At 42.6% G+C, this 18,645-nt stretch overlaps 1 protein-coding gene across 2 annotated transcripts in view; it reads left to right on the forward strand.

Annotated features, from left to right (window-relative positions):
• Positions 1-18,645, forward strand: part of STN1 (STN1 subunit of CST complex) — a 67,807-nt gene that overhangs the window by 30,104 nt on the left and 19,058 nt on the right. For both annotated transcript variants that reach the window (XM_073354455.1, XM_073354453.1), the window contains exons 5-9: positions 1,644-1,739; positions 10,063-10,134; positions 13,102-13,260; positions 15,786-15,897; positions 18,464-18,632. In XM_073354455.1, coding sequence (XP_073210556.1) covers positions 1,644-1,739; positions 10,063-10,134; positions 13,102-13,260; positions 15,786-15,897; positions 18,464-18,632 — 608 coding nt within the window. The remainder of the gene's footprint in view (positions 1-1,643; positions 1,740-10,062; positions 10,135-13,101; positions 13,261-15,785; positions 15,898-18,463; positions 18,633-18,645) is intronic.

The raw sequence follows: 18,645 nt of genomic DNA on the forward strand, positions 1-18,645 counted from the left end.
GGAGTGGACTACATCCACCCTGATCGAATTGGCCCTTTCAACACTGGCTCTCCACTTGTGAGGTAACTCCCTTCTCTTTATGTGTCAATATATAATGTCTGCATCTGTAATTTTCACTCCATGCATCTGAAGAAGTGGGTTTTTTACCCACGAAAGCTTATGCCCAAAGAAGTCTGTTAGCCTTTAAGGGGCCACCGGACTCCCTGTTGTTTTTGTGGATACAGACTAACATGGCTACCCCCTGATACTTGAGTCCTGTAAATGTTTCTCACTCTAGCCCTGATCTGCAGGTGCACAACAAATATACTCAGCTCTGAGATCACAGCAGTGGGTAATTCTTCAACACATGTTGTGAGCTTTTGTCAGCACAACTTCCACATAAGAACTATGTGGCTAAACACTTGTGCAATACCTTGAAAACTTGCCTGTGACTCAGTAATGTGAAGAAGTTAATTCCAGGCCCATTTAAGGTTATTGAAGACCTGTTTAGGCTATGTCTCTGGCTATGTAGGATAGGATATTTTAGGGTTATAATCAGTTTTTGATTTTTGTTTCTAAATTCTGCACATTAAACTGACCTCCTGACTTGTGTGTGTGCATTAAAATATCCCATGTCTTCCTTCATAAGGTTAGGGATTTGCCCTGGTATCTTGAGCCAAAATTTTCCCTCTCCAATTCCTAGTTTTGTTCAGTATGCTAGTTGCCAGCTGTCCACATCATATGGGTCTGCATCTCAATGGGGCTGAAATCTTTTGAAATTGAAGATAATATATGCATTTAAAATAATTAGCAGTCCAAGTAATTTAAAATCTCTTGAATTATCTTCTCTTCTTTCTACATAGTGTGTTGCTCTGATGGTATGAGCACTAATGCATTCTGTGGTTGTATATATGGTATATCGCATCAGTGTTTACTTTAGTATTTTTAGTTTTGTTTCTCGATAAAGATATTGGGTGGTCACAGTGGCCCCTGTATTTCCCAAGTGAATGCTGGGCAGAAGCTGACAAAAGGACTCTGAGGTTTCTCGGACACATTTTGATACTCAATAGCGTTGTCAAAGTCTATTTCATAGAAGCACAGAAATGAAGGGATATTTTATGGGGGACTGGTTGCAGTGGTTAAATGGGCTTGGAGTTTCCCCTGATACCTGCATCTTGTGCTTCAGAATCTAAGTTGTCTATTTTAAATGGTCCCTTCCTTAGCCCTTTTGGTAGTGAAAATAGCCTTAAAAATGTAGAAGAGTCAGTAATATCTGCCTCAATCTGCAGAGAGCCTCAAACAGAAGTACGGGGAGATGTATAAACTGTTCATATTTATTTAAAAGGACATTTACTCTGAAGCCTAATGATGACAAATAAAATCACATTTAACTATTTTGCTGCTAGTCAAAATATTCAAGAAAGGAGAGAGATGATCAAATTATGAAGAGCTGCAGTGTCTGACTACAAAATACAAAACTATTGACATCTCCTTTTAGCATAGTAAGTGGGTGGAACTAGTACTCTGCTTCCGTGTACTCAGTGAATTCATTAAAAGAACAAGAAGATCCTCTTTCTAATGATGTGAATGGCTAACCAACGTAGAACTCCTGCAAGTAGTATTCGGTCACACTTAACAGAAATGTTCTGTGTCTTTCTCCATAGGTATATTCTTTTATAATGGGCATCCAATAAGACAGGTGGATGTGGTTGGGACAGTGGTTCTAACAAAAGAACGAGATGCCTTCTGTAACTATGGAGGTAAGAAGAGTTTTGTTTCTTAGCATTTCTTGGACTCCAACCTTTGTAACCATTAGAACCTAGAAGTTGTCTCATTGGTTTGGACCATTGTCTGTTCTTGAAAAGACACTTTTTCTTGATTATACTTTTCACTGTTTTATAACACATTTCAGATGAAGATTTCAAAGCACTTTAAAAAGGCAGGAAAGTATTATCCCTGTTTTACATGTGGGGAAGCTGAAGAGGCATGATTAAGTACTATTGATTTGCTGTATGGCCTTGAGTGAGTCAGAGCGGGGAATAGAATCCAGGAATACAGACTCTTGATCTTAACTTGTATGCAAAACTCTTATCAAATGTAAATTGATCTAATGGTTTTTGCAAAGGGGAAGTCACTTCCCTTTTCTCCTTACTAGCTTGAAGGGATCCCTTCTAATTGTTTTGCCCTTTTGCCCCCATGTCTTAGGGCCAGAGTTTTAAAGGTATTTAGGTGTGCAAAAATGCAGATAGGTGTCTAGTGGAATTTTCCCATTGGCAGTTAGGTGGCTGGGAGCTTTTGAAAATCCTACTGGGTGCCTATTTGCATTTTTAGTACCAAATAGCTTTACAAAACTGGGCCTTAGCCATCATCTTGTTTTGCAAAGATACGCTAATTGGGGTTCTGAATCCACCCATACTGTTTACTGGCCTGAAAGGCTGCTGTTCAATGAGACGAGTCACTTGCTCTCTACCTCACTAGTAATAGAATATTGATGCTTCCCCAGTGCAGCAGTATGTGCCTTCATCCACAAGGAGCTTCTCCCCTCCACTCCAGGTTCTCCCAAACGTCAGACATTTTCACTAACTAGCTTTTTTTTTTTTTTTTTTAAACTCCCTTGCCAGGCCCTTGTACTAAATTGGAATTTCTGCTGTAAAGGGCACACTGGAATAGTGATGGCACATCAGGTTGGCTGAGGCACCTGGGAAGAGAAAGGGAGGGATGAAACAGTGGTTATGGCATATGCCTGGGACTGGGGAGATCAAGATCCAGTTCCCTGCTCTATCAAAGTTTTCCTGTATGAGTTTGGGTGAGTCACTTTAATCTCCTGTGCCTCTATTCCCCATCTGTAAAATGTGGATTATAACACTTCCTGCCTTGTAGGGGTGTTGTGAGGAGAGATTAAAGATCGTGAAATACTCAGATGCTACGGTAATAGGGGCCATATAAATACCTCAAATAAGAGGTGGAAAGATGATCCATGGTGAAAGTGAAGTCAGAAACCTAATGATATCTTGCATTGGACTAAATAATAAAGTGTCTCCTGTGTTCAGATTGTCTGTCTGTCTCTGGTTTTGGCAAGCAGTTGGTATGGTTGGATGCTGCTGCAGTATAATAATAAAAGGATCTGAGTTTGCAAGAACGTTTGAAGGGAAGTGGGGTTCCACATATTGGTCTAAGATAGCTCAAGACATCTGACCAGTGCAGGATACAGAAGGGAAAAAACCAAAAGAACCTAAGAGAATTTGTGGATTAATTAAGAGAATAAGGTCTCAGATGCTGGATCAACAGGGTTGAATGGAGCTATCATCTAGCCTGCTCTCCTACCTTTTTGCATCCAACTTGGCTCCTGTTTTGTTCAACAGTTCTTGGTTTAGCTTTCAGGATACCTGCCAAGCTGCCCCTCCCTGTCCTGTTCTCAGCCTCAGTCAGGCTGACTCCACCAGTGTAAATTATAACTTCTTCGTTTCCTGCTCATAACTTTTTACATCTCTCAGCTAAACAGTCTCTGATTGGTGTGGCAGGGAGCACGTATTGCATCAGCTGTAGTGCCTCATACTATTCAGCAGTCAATCTCCTCCCATCTGTTTTTAAAGATGACCTGCAACGGGTAAATGTCCTTGTATTTTTGACTTTCTGATATATAAAGAAGACCTGAAAGATATTTTTCCCATCTCTTCCCTTGAACACACACATCTGTTTCTGCTTGGATTTTCTATTTATTCATTCATTCATTAGAAATCTAAGTCTTTTCTGCCGTGGAAGACTATGGTGACTGAACAACTTGTGGTGAAATAAGAAAAGGATGAAGTCTGGTCAACTGAGAGGGAAAATAAATTCTATCTACTTTTTTGTTAACTGCTATCGAACATCAGTATATAGTGAACATTTAGGAGAATGGATGTCTGTGATTAAAGTTCAGAACCTCCCACCCCTTCTATTAAAGTGAGAACTCTCTCTATATGCATCTTTAAGGCTTCCAAGAAGTCTTTTAGCAAAACCAAGCTTGACTAGACTTGCTGATATTTCTAGACTTGAAGGAAAAAAAAACAGAACAAAATACTTGAGAGACAATGCAAAGCCTTTTTTTTTTTCTTTGGCCTGCTGGCTTGACCCCCCTGTAAAACTCACCAGTTTGGTTTTGGGCAGCAGGTTCAAGCTTGGGGAAAACTGAGGACAAAGAATTTCTAGCTGGATTTAAACCAGGACCTTGACAGAGGCAGGGAGAGCTAGGGGAACCCAGACTCCAGAGGCTAGGGTTTCTGAGAACTTAGACCTGCCTATGGCGTCTGTCAAGGGATGGTAAGACTTTAGGTAAGATAGATGTGTGTAGACCTTGCACTGTTTTTAAAATCCTTTTACTCATTAACCATAGAAACAAAGCATGATGTAACAATACTTCTATCTTTGTGTGACTATAATCCATTGGTCCTGAAGTGAGGTACTGAAGATATCCTAGAGGTCCAGCTGGGTTCAGTAATGGGACTCAGTCTGCAGGGTCTTGTAGCTTAGGACCTGGTCCAAGAGTGGGAGAATCATGGGATTCTGCCCTGAGTGTGCCTACATTTGATCTGGGAGGCGTGATTCGTAGCTTGCATGGGCATACCTGCGCTAGCTCTGCTTAAGCTAGTGTACTAAAAATAGCAGTGTAGCTGGGGTAGCCTAAATGGCAGCTTGGGCACACTGCTTGAATACATACCCAGGGGGCCCAGATGGGTATGTACTTAGACAGCGAGCCTGTGTCACCGCCCAGGCTACCCTGGCTTCACTGCTATCTTTAGCGTGCTGTCTCAAGCACAGCTAGCATAGGTACTGTATGTCAACACAAGCTGGGAATGATGCCTCCAAGCTGAAATGTAGAGGTACCCTCTGAGGGATGAGGCATGAAGCCTAAGATCTGAGGAAGGTGCCCTCGGAGGCCAGAGAGTTGCAGCTAGTCCTGAATTGTGACACTTGCATTGCTAGGCCAGGATCTTTGTGCGCTACTCTCTTATTTATTAAATAGTTTATTTCAAGGAAATCGATGGGTGTTGGCTGGACAAGTTCCTTCAAACAGTTTTGTTTTATCTTGATCTATATGGAACAATAAAATCATCTGGTGGTTTGTTTTTTGATTTCTCTTTCTCACCAGTTCATTGCCAATGGTAGGACTACAACAGTTAGTATCATCTGTCTTACCTGTAGGACACCGCAGCTTTTCCTCATTGTATGAAATCTCTTTCTGTACAGGAAATGATAATAGCATTGCCTGTGAAGTCAGATACTAGTGCTGATACAGTTAGAGGTAATAGCTATCTTGGTGAGTTAAATCTGTGCATCATCCATAGTATGATATACATTCTAGCACTGATATAGTGATGCTTTCCCATTTAAGGGTAGGCAGTGAAGTTTATACTGGTACACTTTAATATAATAAATTCATAGATTTTAAGATAATAAGGGACCATTAGATCACCTAGTCTGCTCTCCTGTGTTTCACAAACCTTGAAATTTCACCCAGTTACTACTGTATTCATCCCAATAATTTGTGCTTGACTAAAGCTTATCTGCCACAAAGACATCCAGTCTTAAGATGACAGGTTTCAGAGTAACAGCCGTGTTAGTCTGTGTTCGCAAAAAGAAAAGGAGTACTTGTGGCACCTTAGAGACTAACCAATTTATTTGAGCATGAGCTTTCGTGAGCTACAGCTCACTTCATCGGATGCATACCGTGGAAACTACAGCAGACTTTATATACACACAGAGAATATGAAACAATACCTCCTCCCACCCCACTGTCCTGCTGGTAATAGCTTATCTAAAGTGATCATCAGGTTGGGCCATTTCCAGCACAAATCCAGGTTTTCTCACCCCCCACACACAAATTCACTCTCCTGCTGGTGGGAGCCCATCCAAAGTGACAACTCTTTACACAATGTGCATGATAATCAAGTTGAGCCATTTCATGCACAAATCCAGGTTCTCTCACCCCCTCACCCCCCTCCAAAAACCACACACACAAACTCACTCTCCTGCTGGTAATAGCTCATCCAAAGTGACCAGTCTCCCTACAATGTGCATGATAATCAAGGTGGGCCATTTCCAGCACAAATCCAGGTTTTCTCACACACCCCCCACCCCCATACACACACAAACTCACTCTCCTGCTGGTAATAGCTCATCCAAACTGACCACTCTCCAAGTTTAAATCCAAGTTAAACCAGATGGTCTTAAGATGGAGTATCAACCACTTCCTTGGTAGTTTCTTCCAGCAGTTAATTACCCTCATTGTTAAAAAATTGTCTCTCACTTCTAATATGAATTTTTCTGGCTTCAGCTTCCAGCCATTGGTTTTTATTCTGTCTTTTTCTGCTAGATTTAAGAACCTTTTAGTGCCTGGTGTTTTCTGCCTGAGAAGGTGCTGAAACGTTGTAGTGAAGTCACCTCTTGATCTCTTTACGTTGTCACCCATTGATGGCACATAAGCAGAATATTTGGTGCCAAGATATTGGAGCAGTTGGAACAGCAGGGGAGGAGATTTTTCAAAGGCACATATGGCAGCTAGGTGCCCAACTCTCTTTGAAAGTCAGTGGTGTTAGGGCCTTCACTCCTGTTTGTGCTTTTGAAAGATCTCCTCCCCAAATACATGGCTGGATTTGTGAGGGTCGCCTCTTTCACTTTGCAGTTCTGTGACTTAGTCCTTCTGAGAATCTTAAAGTACTTTAAAAACATTGAATTAAGCCTTGCTGCACACCTTAAAATGGGTAAATAGCCTGACTTGGGGCATGGAGGGGGAGTGAGGCACAGAGATAAAAGCTAAAACTCAGAATTCAGGGGGGATCTGTGAGTGCTCAGCATTCTGTACATCAGACCACTTATTTCTGTGCTTAAATATAGATATAGGGGCCAAACTCTAGGAACCCAGCTCTGTAAATCTTGGCCTAAGTGACTTGCCCAAGGTCATGGTAGAATTGTGTTTGTCAGGATCAGAACCTGTATATCTCAGTACCAGTCCTTAACCCTAAGATCATCTTTCTGCCTCAGGTCTGACAGCTCTATTTCTGACCTTTTTTTAAAAAAAATTTGGAATGGGGGTAGGGGAAGAAGAGTTTTATTGAGAACATTGGTGTGTCCTCTGGTGTGACTGAGAGACTACCTAGTTTCATTGTGGTTAGTTGAAGAGGAGTGGGAGTCAGGTGCCCTGAAGCGTATTTCTCACTGCAGCTGTCTTGCTGTGTAACCCTGGACAACTCAAACAGAATTCTCCAAAGTGGCCTCTGATTTTGAGAGCCTCAATTTTTTTGGATGCCCAACTTGAGATATAGGGCTGGAGGTGCCAAGCACCGTGGTGATAAAAAATATGGATGCTCAGCACTCCTGAAAATCAGACCCATGGAACCCCGACCTGGGATATTCTATCTACTACCCAAGATCCATAAACCTGGAAATCCTGGGCGCCCCATCATCTCAGGCATTGGCACCCTGACAGCAGGATTGTCTGGCTATGTAGACTCCCTCCTCAGGCCCTACGCTACCAGCACTCCCAGCTACCTTCGAGACACCACTGACTTCCTAAGGAAACTTCAATCCATCGGTGATCTTCCTGATAACACCATCCTGGCCACTATGGATGTAGAAGCCCTCTACACCAACATTCCACACAAAGATGGACTACAAGCCGTCAGGAACACTATCCCCGATAATGTCACGGCTAACCTGGTGGCTGAACTTTGTGACTTTGTCCTTACCTATAACTATTTCATATTTGGGGACAATGTATACCTTCAGATCAGCGGCACTGCTATGGGTACCCGCATGGCCCCACAGTATGCCAACATTTTTATGGCTGATTTAGAACAACGCTTCCTCAGCTCTCGTCCCCTAAAGCCCCTACTCTACTTGCGCTACATTGATGACATCTTCATCATCTGGACCCATGGAAAAGAAGCCCTTGAGGAATTCCACCATGATTTCAACAATTTCCATCCCACCACCAACCTCAGCCTGGTCCAGTCCACACAAGAGATCCACTTCCTGGACACTACAGTGCTAATAAACAATGGTCACATAAACACCACCCTATACCGGAAACCTACTGACCGCTATTCCTACCTGCATGCCTCCAGCTTTCACCCTGACCACACCACACGATCCATCGTCTACAGCCAAGCTCTGCGATATAACCGCATTTGCTCCAACCCCTCAGACAGAGACAAACACCTACAAGATCTCTGTCAAGCTTTCTTACAACTACAATACCCACCTGCAGAAGTAAAGAAACAGATTGATAGAGCCAGAAGAGTTCCCAGAAGTCATCTATTACAGGACAGGCCTAACAAAGAAAATAACAGAACGCCACTAGCTGTCACCTTCAGCCCCCAACTAAAACCCTCCAACGCATTATCAAGGATCTACAACCTATCCTGAAGGATGACCCAACACTCTCACAAATCTTGGGAGACAGGCTAGTCCTTGCCTACAGACAGCCCCCCAACCTGAAGCAAATACTCACCAGCAACCACATACCACACAACAGAACCACTAACCCAGGAACGTATCCTTGCAACAAAGCCCGTTGCCAACTGTGCCCACATATCTATTCAGGGGACACCATCACAGGGCCCAATAACATCAGCCACACTATCAGAGGCTCATTCACCTGCACATCCACCAATGTGATATATGCCATCATGTGCCAGCAATGCCCCTCTGCCATGTACATTGGTCAAACTGGACAGTCTCTACGTAAAAGAATAAATGGACACAAATCAGATGTCAAGAATTATAACATTCATAAACCAGTCGGAGAACACTTCAATCTTTCTGGTCACGCAATCACAGACATGAAGGTCGCTATCTTAAAACAAAAAAACTTCAAATCCAGACTCCAGCGAGAAACTGCTGAATTGGAATTCATTTGCAAATTGGATACTATTAATTTAGGCTTAAATAGAGACTGGGAGTGGCTATTTCCTCTTGTTTTTTCCTACCCCCCCTCCCCCAGATGTTCTGGTTTAACTTGGATTTAAACTTGGAGAGTGGTCAGTTTGGATGAGCTATTACCAGCAGGAGAGTGAGTTTGTGTGTGTATGGGGGTGGGGGGGGATGTGAGAAAACCTGGATTTGTGCAGGAAATGGCCCACCTTGATTATCATGCACATTGTGTAAAGAGTTGTCACTTTGGATGGGCTATCACCAGCAGGAGAGTGAATTTGTGTGGGGGGGTGGAGGGTGAGAAAACCTGGATTTGTGCTGGAAATGGCCCACCTGATGATCACTTTAGATAAGCTATTACCAGCTGGACAATGGGGTGGGAGGAGGTATTTTTTCATATTCTCTGTGTATATATAAAGTCTGCTGCAGTTTCCACGGCATACATCTGATGAAGTGACCTGTAGCTCACGAAAGCTCATGCTCAAATAAATTGGTTAGTCTCTAAGGTGCCACAAGTCCTCCTTTTCTTTTTGCGAATACAGACTAACACGGCTGTTACTCTGAAATGCTGCCTTGAGTTCACCACTCAAAAATCAGAAGCTACTTTTGAAAATGTTAGTTTAAACCCCTTTCTGCTTCCATTAACTTCATTTTTATATATAATATAGTGCAATAGTACCTAGAGGCATTGAATCATGATTGTACTAGGTGTTGTACATACCCATACAAAGATGTGGTCCTGGTCCCAAAGAATTTACAGTTTTAATGTTAAAGGGTAGTAATACTTGCCTACGTCATGTGGGTTTTGTAAGTCCTAATTAATATAAGATATCCTAAGATGAAAGGGGCCATAGATGTGCAGAACATATGGTAGGTGAGTTTTGTTTCCGTGTGTTATGATTTTACTTAAAACATTTGAGTTAACATTTACAGTGCAGTTTTCAACAGATGGTGAGAGAGGATGCTGCAAAAGTCTAAACTGAGGACTACTTTTGGCATGTGATTCCGAATAAGATGAAATATTGTAGTATTTAGAAAAATAATGCAAATAACTTGTCCTCCTATGGCTGAGCCAAAGGAGTACTGACAAAATAAGTAGGGCTGTGCTGTGTGTTAAGATCTCTTGGAATGCCAAGACCACTTGTTTCCTTGATTACTGCAATTCTCTTACAGTGGATGATGGTACTGGGGTCATAAACTGCATCTGCTGGAAAAATCCCAGGGAAGCAGAATGGCCTTTGTCAGGTAATGTATGAGTACATAACACTTTTCAGCTATGACTTAATAACACTGCAATTTGTGTCGTTTTTTTTTCAGATCGGATGATAATTTATCAAGTCAACACAATAGCAAATTGCATTCACAGGCACGAAGAATATTTACAAGTACATCCTATAGCCTGGGCTGCTTTGAGATACTTACCCCGTAACATAACTTCTCCCTATACAGTCATCTTGTGCTGTTACTAATGGTGATGCCAACAATAACATTGCATCCATAACCATTAGAACCTTTGTTTATCAGAGTGATGTAGTGTTTCAGTTTGACAGTACAAAGAATTTTCTTCCCATTGTGTGACCTCATCTGGTAAAAAAAAAAAAAAAAATCCTGGAAACTTGCCATTTGTTACAGCTGCAATTTCCAAACTGAACCAGTTGACTTCTGTGGCCTGTTCTGTTTTTTCTTTGATACATCAGGCGTGTGTACCCTCAGTTTTTCAGTTTGTGTGGATATTTGTTTTTCCTGCTCCCACATGCATGTGACCATCATTCACTGTCTTGAAAATAGCATATAACCACCTGAAAACATGAAGGAAATAGTTCAGTGAGCTGGACTGTTCCAAATCTGCAAAAAAGTGGTGATGCAGTCCTTGCAGATCAGTGGTAGTGAAATACTTTACTTATGTCTGGCTTTTTTTCCTAAGGCATTTCCCCCCTTGCTACTCCCTTAACTGTTTTACACTCAGATTAGGGGTGTGGCAAAGTCCATTCAAGTCTTATACTGAGTTCAAGAGGCTCTCGATCAGACACATTTATAACCCTTGAAGTCAGTTATACATTTTGGGGGGGACAAATTCTCTGCTGGAGTAAATGGATGGAAAACTTTTGAAGTCAGTGGAACTGTGCCCATTTACATTAGTAGAGAATTTGGTCCTATGTGTTTAACAGAGCTGATTTTAATGCATGTGTCACTCCCAAATAAGTATATCAAGGTAAAGCATTAATTTCCAAAATGTAATACTGCAATAAGGCTGCCAAGTTTCATCTGGAAGGTTTATTAGTCTGTGTTCATTCTGAGCATATTTGACAAAAGGGTAGAAGCACCATTTGCTAACCTGATCTATATTCTTCGAATAATCTCTTTCCATTGGTTAAAATAGCTTATAATTTATAAAACCATCTGTTGAAAGGAACAGGCAGACTCTTTTCCAGCCTGCTGCAGCCATGATTGTAGCTGCCAGGATCATGCTTTAGGTTTCAAACAATTAAGGAATCAGCTTGACTCTCAAGCAAAGGTGTTACATAAATGTGAAGATCTTTCAAGATGCATTCATATCATTACAGGCACAAAATGGCACCACACGAATACTTTTGTGTTACCTCAGATGACTCAGGCTTTCACTTCTATATGAAAGCTCTGCTGATTTTGCTCAGCCTAACAGTCTGGAAGGGATGCCTAATTTACAATTAAAATCTTTCTTTTTTATCACAGTTCAGGGTATGTTCCTGGTGAGAAAGTCAGATGTGTTTTTCCATGAAGAACAATACCTGAATGGTTTTAAAAAACAAATATGTAAATGCAGAGCCTTAAACTAAAGACTGACACGTCTGGGATGTGCTGCCTGGGAACTCCAATGCTGCTGAGCATGCTGCCCTCTTTAATAAGATAGCACTATGAAACTTAGGTTCTTCTTAAAGTTCTGTCCCTGTGGGTGCTCCATTTCAGGAGTCTGCGCATCCTGGCGCCATTGATCGGCAATCTTCAGTAGCAGTGTCCCTCTGGATTGCACATGTGCAGTGATTGTCTCGTGGTGCCGTTGGCGCCACATCTATCACACATGCGCCCTGACCTCCTCAGTTCCTTCTCAACTGTCCTCAGCCTGAGATGGAGTTCTATAGCAGCGTCGATGACAACGTAGGAAAATAATTAGGAATAGTTTGAATTAATTAGTGATATTTAAGTTTTAGTTCAATAGTTAGTTTCCCATCTCCTTTTTCCTTTTGGAAAAAAAAAAATTCCTCTTTACACTTCAATCAACCGATTCACCTGCCTAAGTTTTATCCCAAGCCCCATGGGAAAACACAAGAGGCTGTCCTAAATACTTTAGACATCAGGCACGCATTAATATTCTACCTGGACAGAACACAACCCTTTCAAAAATCCCCCCAACTTTTTGTTTCCACAACCAAATGTTCCAAGGGCTCTGCAATATCCACACAGAGACTATCAAAATGGATCTCCAATTGTATCCATACATGTTATCAACAGCACAAAACAGAACCCCCACTAGGGATCAGCGCCCATTCAACAAGATCAGTGTCTACCTCAATAGCTTTCTTAAACAACGTACCAGTGGTAGACATATGCAGAGCAGCCACCTGGGCCTCTGAACACACGTTTACGAACCATTATGCAATTACTCAAGGTTCAAGCTCAGACACAATGCTCGGTCTCGTGGTGCTAGCCTCCACTATGCATACAACTCCGAAGCCCCTTCCATCCACACGAGGGTGCTGCTCTTCAGTCACATAAGTGGTGCACCCACAGGGACAGCCCTTGAAGAAGAAGAGAAGATTACTCACTCTGTGCAGTAGCTGAGGTTCTTCAAGATGTGTGTCCCTCTGTGTGCCCAACTACCCACCCTCCTCCCCTTTACTTTGGAGTTCGCAATATGGACTCTACTGTAGAGAAGGAACAGAGGGCATCGGGTCGCACGTGCGCTTGATGAGGCTCCAGCAGCTCCACGAGACAATCACTGCACATGCATGACCCAGAGGGTCACTGCTACCGAAAATCTCCAATCAACAGTGGTGGACGCACTGACATCTGAGGTGGAGCACCCACAGGGGGACACATCTTGAACCTCAGCTACTGCACAGGATGAGTAACCTTGTCGTAGCTGATCTTCTCTGATAACTCTGCCTTGAAATTGTGACAAGGAAAGCATCGTTCTATGACTTATCTCTGATTTCCCAACATCTTTTGAATCAGGACTAGACACATCTTGCAGCAGTGATCTTGCTGAACAGATGAAGAAGCTCCAGGAAGAGGTGCTCCAGAAAACCAAACTGGAAATTGGGGATGTTGTCCGGGTCCGAGGTCATATCCGAATCTACAGAGAGCAGCGAGAAATTCAGGCTTCCACCTATTGTGAGCAGTATATGTTTGTTTCTCTTAAAAAAAACAAAACACAACACTTAAGTGAACTTGTGACAAGATCACAATGTTGATATTAAGTTATTAGCTTCTCTTCAGCTTTATCTGAGAACATTTCATACATCCTATGTTTTATATGATTTCTGATCTAATACTTCTGCATTGTAATTTTTGGGGTCAAACTGAATGTGTTTTTAATAAGCAACATAATATTAGTTCCACGGTACAGTTCATTGAGCAACACGTCTCTTCTTTGTAGGTGTTCTAAAACAGTGATTCTCAACCAGGGGTACACAGAGGTCTTACAAGGGGTACATCAACTCATCTAGATATTGGCCTAGTTTTACAACAGTCTACATAAAAAGCACTAGCAAAGTCAGTACACACTAAAATTTAATAGAGACAATGACTTGTTTATACTTCTCTGTATACTATACACTGAAAAGTAAGTACACTGTTTGTATTCTAATTGATTTATTATATAATTATATCAAAAATGAGAAAGCAAGCAATTTTTCAGTAATAGCGTGCTATGCACTTTTGTATTTTTATGTCTAATTGTAAGCAAATAATTTTTAAGTGAGGTGAAATTTTGTGGTACACAAGACAAATCAGATTCCTGAAAGATGTACAGTAGTCTGGAAAGGTTGAGAGCCATTGTTCTTAAAAAAAAAAAAAAAAAACACATACAATTTATTCTTGAAGATAACCATAATGCATATAAGGATGCTATCCAGATACTGTGACTTTTGTTATGGTGGTTTCAGTATTCAACTTCGGTTTTCTTTGACTTGAGAAAAGGACTTTCCTAAAGTGTTGCCATGTGAATTGTGGATCATTTACACTGCATTTCACCCAGAGCAACATCACTTTGGAAAAATTGGTGACAGTTGTCACAACCTGGTCCAGTCACATTCTCTAGACAGACACTAATTTGTTATAATGGGATCCAACTGCTCAATCCCATATGCTGAGAAGCCACCTGTGTGTGGATAGTGACTGGTCACAGTTCCTAGTTCTGGACCCTGGAACAAGTGCCACAGCCCTCCCAAGGCCCCCAGTTGTTTAGACATGTTCCCCTTCCCCCCACCCTAGAGTTCATGTGGCTGTGTGAGCTCTGGTTTATTGCATCCTTCAGGGACCACATGACAGTAAAGCATGGAAACACAGGCTTAGCAAAGGAATTTCTTAGACTGACACTCTCTCACACTCACTCTCCTTACTCTTGGAAAGCACAGGAGAGTTCTAGATAAATGGAAAACAAGCTACTGAATGGAATCCTTTTCTGTCTGATCCCAGCCCCTTTTGAGAGTCTCTGTATTTGATTCATGTCCATTAGGGAGGTAAGGTCCCTTCTTCTGGGCAAGGGCGGCAGAGCCTGCCCAAAAGTGGCGGTGGGGAAGCCTGGGGCCAGGGCCCCCCGCCCTTCCTCTTTTTTGCCCGAGGCCCCACCCCCAGCCAAGCTGGAAGCTGGAGCGGGCCGGGAGGGCAGGAGGGTCCACGGCTACGTACAGCTGCCTGTGTGCTGTGCACGGCTCTTATCTGGACCTGGCTCCCATTGGCAGGGGCTGCAGCCCGGCCATGGTAAAAGCCACATCACAGCTGTGGGGTGGTGTGGACCCTCCTGCCCTGGGCAGGGGAGGCCCCTGTGGGATGGGGACATAAGCCGGGGGCTGCTCTCGACCCCCACCCCCACCCCACCTGAGGCAGGTGGAAGGTCCATGGCCCCCACAGCTGCCCAGGCTCCCCTGCCGGGCTATAGCTGCTGGCTTGGCTGGGAGGGACAGAGGTGGAACTCCACCGAAGTGAATAGGCCAGGTCCCCCCCTTTCAAAAAGTGGGAGGGCCATGGCTCCCTGGCCCCACCTATTCCCATGCCTCTGTTTCTGGGTCTTCTGTTTGACTCGGAGAAGCATATCTTTTAAAACAGTCTCTGCCCTTCTGTCAGGTGGGCAAATGGGGAAACTGCAGCTCTTCCAGCCATGTGCTCAGGTTAGGGAGGAATCCAGCTCCCCTTTCTCCCCAAACAGGTTTCTGTGCAGAGACTACCTGCAAGGCCTTACAGCTAGTAACTCATTGTTCCACCTCTGGAGGGTCATTCAGTGCTGATGACCTCTTGATTGCTTTGTCGCACCTTCCCACACATAGCTCCTCCCTACATGTCAGCTTCCTGCTATCTAATGTGTGATCCAATTCAGAGTGACTGTAATAAATGCAAACAGTGTTCATAAAACCAATTCAAAATTGGACACGCCCATTCCCCAAACTATCATTTGCTTTTTTGCAAGGTAAAAAGCACTTCGTTTGTGATAAAAAGCACTTTTGGTTAAGTAATAACATAAAACATTTTTTTCTTTATAGTAGAATAGCAGAGAACAAAATGTGCCAGCTATATTTGGCATGAGAAACTCTCTTGTGCTGCTCCAGTTTATATGTAGCAGCTCAGCTGTACTCATCTAGTGAATTAATATCAAAACCCTGGTCATGGTTTGTTTGTTTGTTTTCTCCATATCCTTGCAGATAAAGTGGATGATCCTATGTGTGAGGTTCAGATTTCAAGGATGTTGGAGCTCCCATGCCTCTATAGAGAAGTTTATGATAAGCCTTTCAAAATGCCAGAGGAGGCACCGAGGTAAACAGGACACTTAGGTTGGTGTCCAGTCTAGGTGTGAAATACCCACAGCCCTTAGCAGAAGTTAATGTGAATCTCCATCGTGGAGATGAATGTCATGGTAACCAGATTAAAAGCAAAGCATGTTGTGCAGTGTGCTGTTGCACTGGAAAAGGCTGGAAATACTTTGGAAGCAGCATGCTCAGCATTTAGGGCAGGGGGAAATAGTTGGATAGCCTCCTCTGATTAACAAAATTTTGACTGGCTGTAAGGAGCTGCCCTGTTGACTTTCATGGCCAAGGTCTTTTGTGGTGGGAGACCAAAACAGGAAATTAGAAGACATCTCCCATCCACCCCACCTCCATGCATCTGCATCCTCGCCCCACCTCTACCCATACATACCTAAAAGTATGAACTAATTTCTTTGGAGGGTACAGCCCTTTGACACAATATTCTTTGCTACAGCCACTGGTGTGTACAGCAAATGTGAGAGTCTGTAAAAACAGTTAGTGAGGAATATGGACTATTCCTGAATGTGATGAAAACAAAATGCATATGCGTTGACACAGTTAACGAAAACAGGATGCAAGTGGGCATGATGATTAACGGAGAAGTTGTAGAGGCAGCAGATTAATTTAATTATCTGGGATCATATATATCCAGCCAGAGAGGCTGTTCCAAGAAAGAAAACTAAGGATTGGCTCGCTAAACTATGGCCTCCCTTAAGTGTGGAAAAAATATGGCATCTCAAAATGTATAAAGGTCTGACTGGTGAATAGCCTAACTTTCTCCATAGAGATTTATGGATGTAAATCATGGGAAGCTTTTCTGCTCACAGGAAAAAAATGTAAGCTTTTGAAATGTGGTGCTGGCAAAGGCTCTTGCATATCTCCTGGATGGGGGGGGAAAGACAAATATTTGTGCTCAAAATATTATTGGAGAGAAGCAGACCCTAATGTTGGAAATCAACAGATGCAAACTTATGTTCTTTGGTCATATTAGGCATAGAGATAGAAATAACCTTGAAAAAGTTATTATGGAAGGCATGGTGGGGGGATGACCAGCAAGGAGATGGATGGATGGTGGGTGGCAGATCACTGGAAAGTCAGCTGCTGAGTGCTTGCAGTTAGTGATCGATTGTGAAGATTTCCGAGAATTCTGCTATAATGTCACCGATATTCGGACATAAATCCATTTATATATGTTCTTAGAGCTCTTTAGAAATTTTGAAAGAGGGGAAGCATGTGTATGTGTCAGTCACACCCAGGACTTGTCTATGCTACAGATGTTTGCTGGCATAGCTATGCTGGCGAGTCCCCTGGTTGGAGAGGCAGCGTAAGCCAACAGGATTTTTTCGGTTAGCATAGTTGAACAACACTAGATATGCCAAGACAAGCTCTATTCTATTTGCAGAGGTGCATGTACACCTGGGGGTGAGGGGTTGCTCCCAGTGCAATGCTGTGTCAAAAAAGCTAATCACTATTCCTCTGCCTATACATTCAAGGATAGGAATAGGAGGTATTTTACTTGTGGTGGTTAACCATTAGAACAAACTACCAAGGAGCTTGATGGATTCTTCATCTCTCTTGAAGTCTTCAAGTCAAGACTAAGTGCCCTTCTAGAAGATAATCTTCAGCTAGATGCAAGTTATTGGAATGCATACAGGGCTAGCTAGATGAAACTTAATGGCCTGTTGTTATATACAGGAGGTCAGACTAGATGATTTGATGGTCCTTCTGGTCTTGAACTCTATGAATATTTTGTGATCAGCCTAGCTCTCTCAACTGGTGTAAAGCTCCTTTTTCTAGCCCTGATGGGTTGAAAGAGAGCAGATATTTAGACCTGTCACTGGTCCAGGAATGAATGTCATCCTGTGCCTCAGATCTGCGTAACTTTGGGGGTAGACATTCCTCATTTTGGTTTTGTGGATTGGGTGTGGAGGGAGAATAAAGGAGAAAAGTGTTTTTCTAGCAGAGTTAGGTGGGAAAATGACAACTTGTAGTTCTTCCCCCAAGTTTAAGATGTTAGTAGTACCTGTGAGGAAAATATAGGTTAGCAAGCAGAAAGAAGGTGCAAAATGAATACAATTGGTCACATAAGTTTTCCTACTTTGTGTGAGCATGTCTATAAATGGTCAAGATTTTCAACAATGGATGCCTAAACAAGTAGCTGGATCTCAAAAGGGCTGAGCACCCAGCGCTTCCATTGACTAGAATCAGAAGCTTTATTCCATTAGAAAGCTATGAATCCCCCTTTCCAATGGTCTGATGTCTTTGTTTCTTGACACCGTAGATCATGAGAGATCAGACCTTAAAATCACAACATTACTATATCGCCTGTCTTCTATGGGAGCTGCCAAATACTCGGCACACATGAAAATCAAGCTGTTTATTTCAGAGCCTAAATAAGGATGTAGGGGTGAGATTTTTCAAGAGCACCTAAATGAATGAAGTACACAAGTCCTATTGACTTCGGCTTAGGCACATTTGAAAATCCCACCCTCTGAGCTGAACTTCAGGTGCCTGTTTTTGAAAAATTTGGCCATGTACTTTTTTTGTCTTGTGACCAAAGCTTTGTATCCCTATAGTGCCCCAGGTGGTCTGAACCTTAGGAGCTCAATTGACTTGCTGAGCGAGAAAGTTAAAGACTTCTTATTGGAGAACAGAATTCAGACCTTTTACCAACAGGAGCTGGAAACAGTTGACAATTTGGTGTCACTGGCCAGTCAGCCTGTGTCCAGGACTGACTCTCAGCTGGTAAGTGCAGTAA

The sequence above is a fragment of the Lepidochelys kempii genome, chromosome 7, assembly GCF_965140265.1.
Source record: "Lepidochelys kempii isolate rLepKem1 chromosome 7, rLepKem1.hap2, whole genome shotgun sequence".
NCBI lineage: Eukaryota > Metazoa > Chordata > Testudines > Cheloniidae > Lepidochelys > Lepidochelys kempii.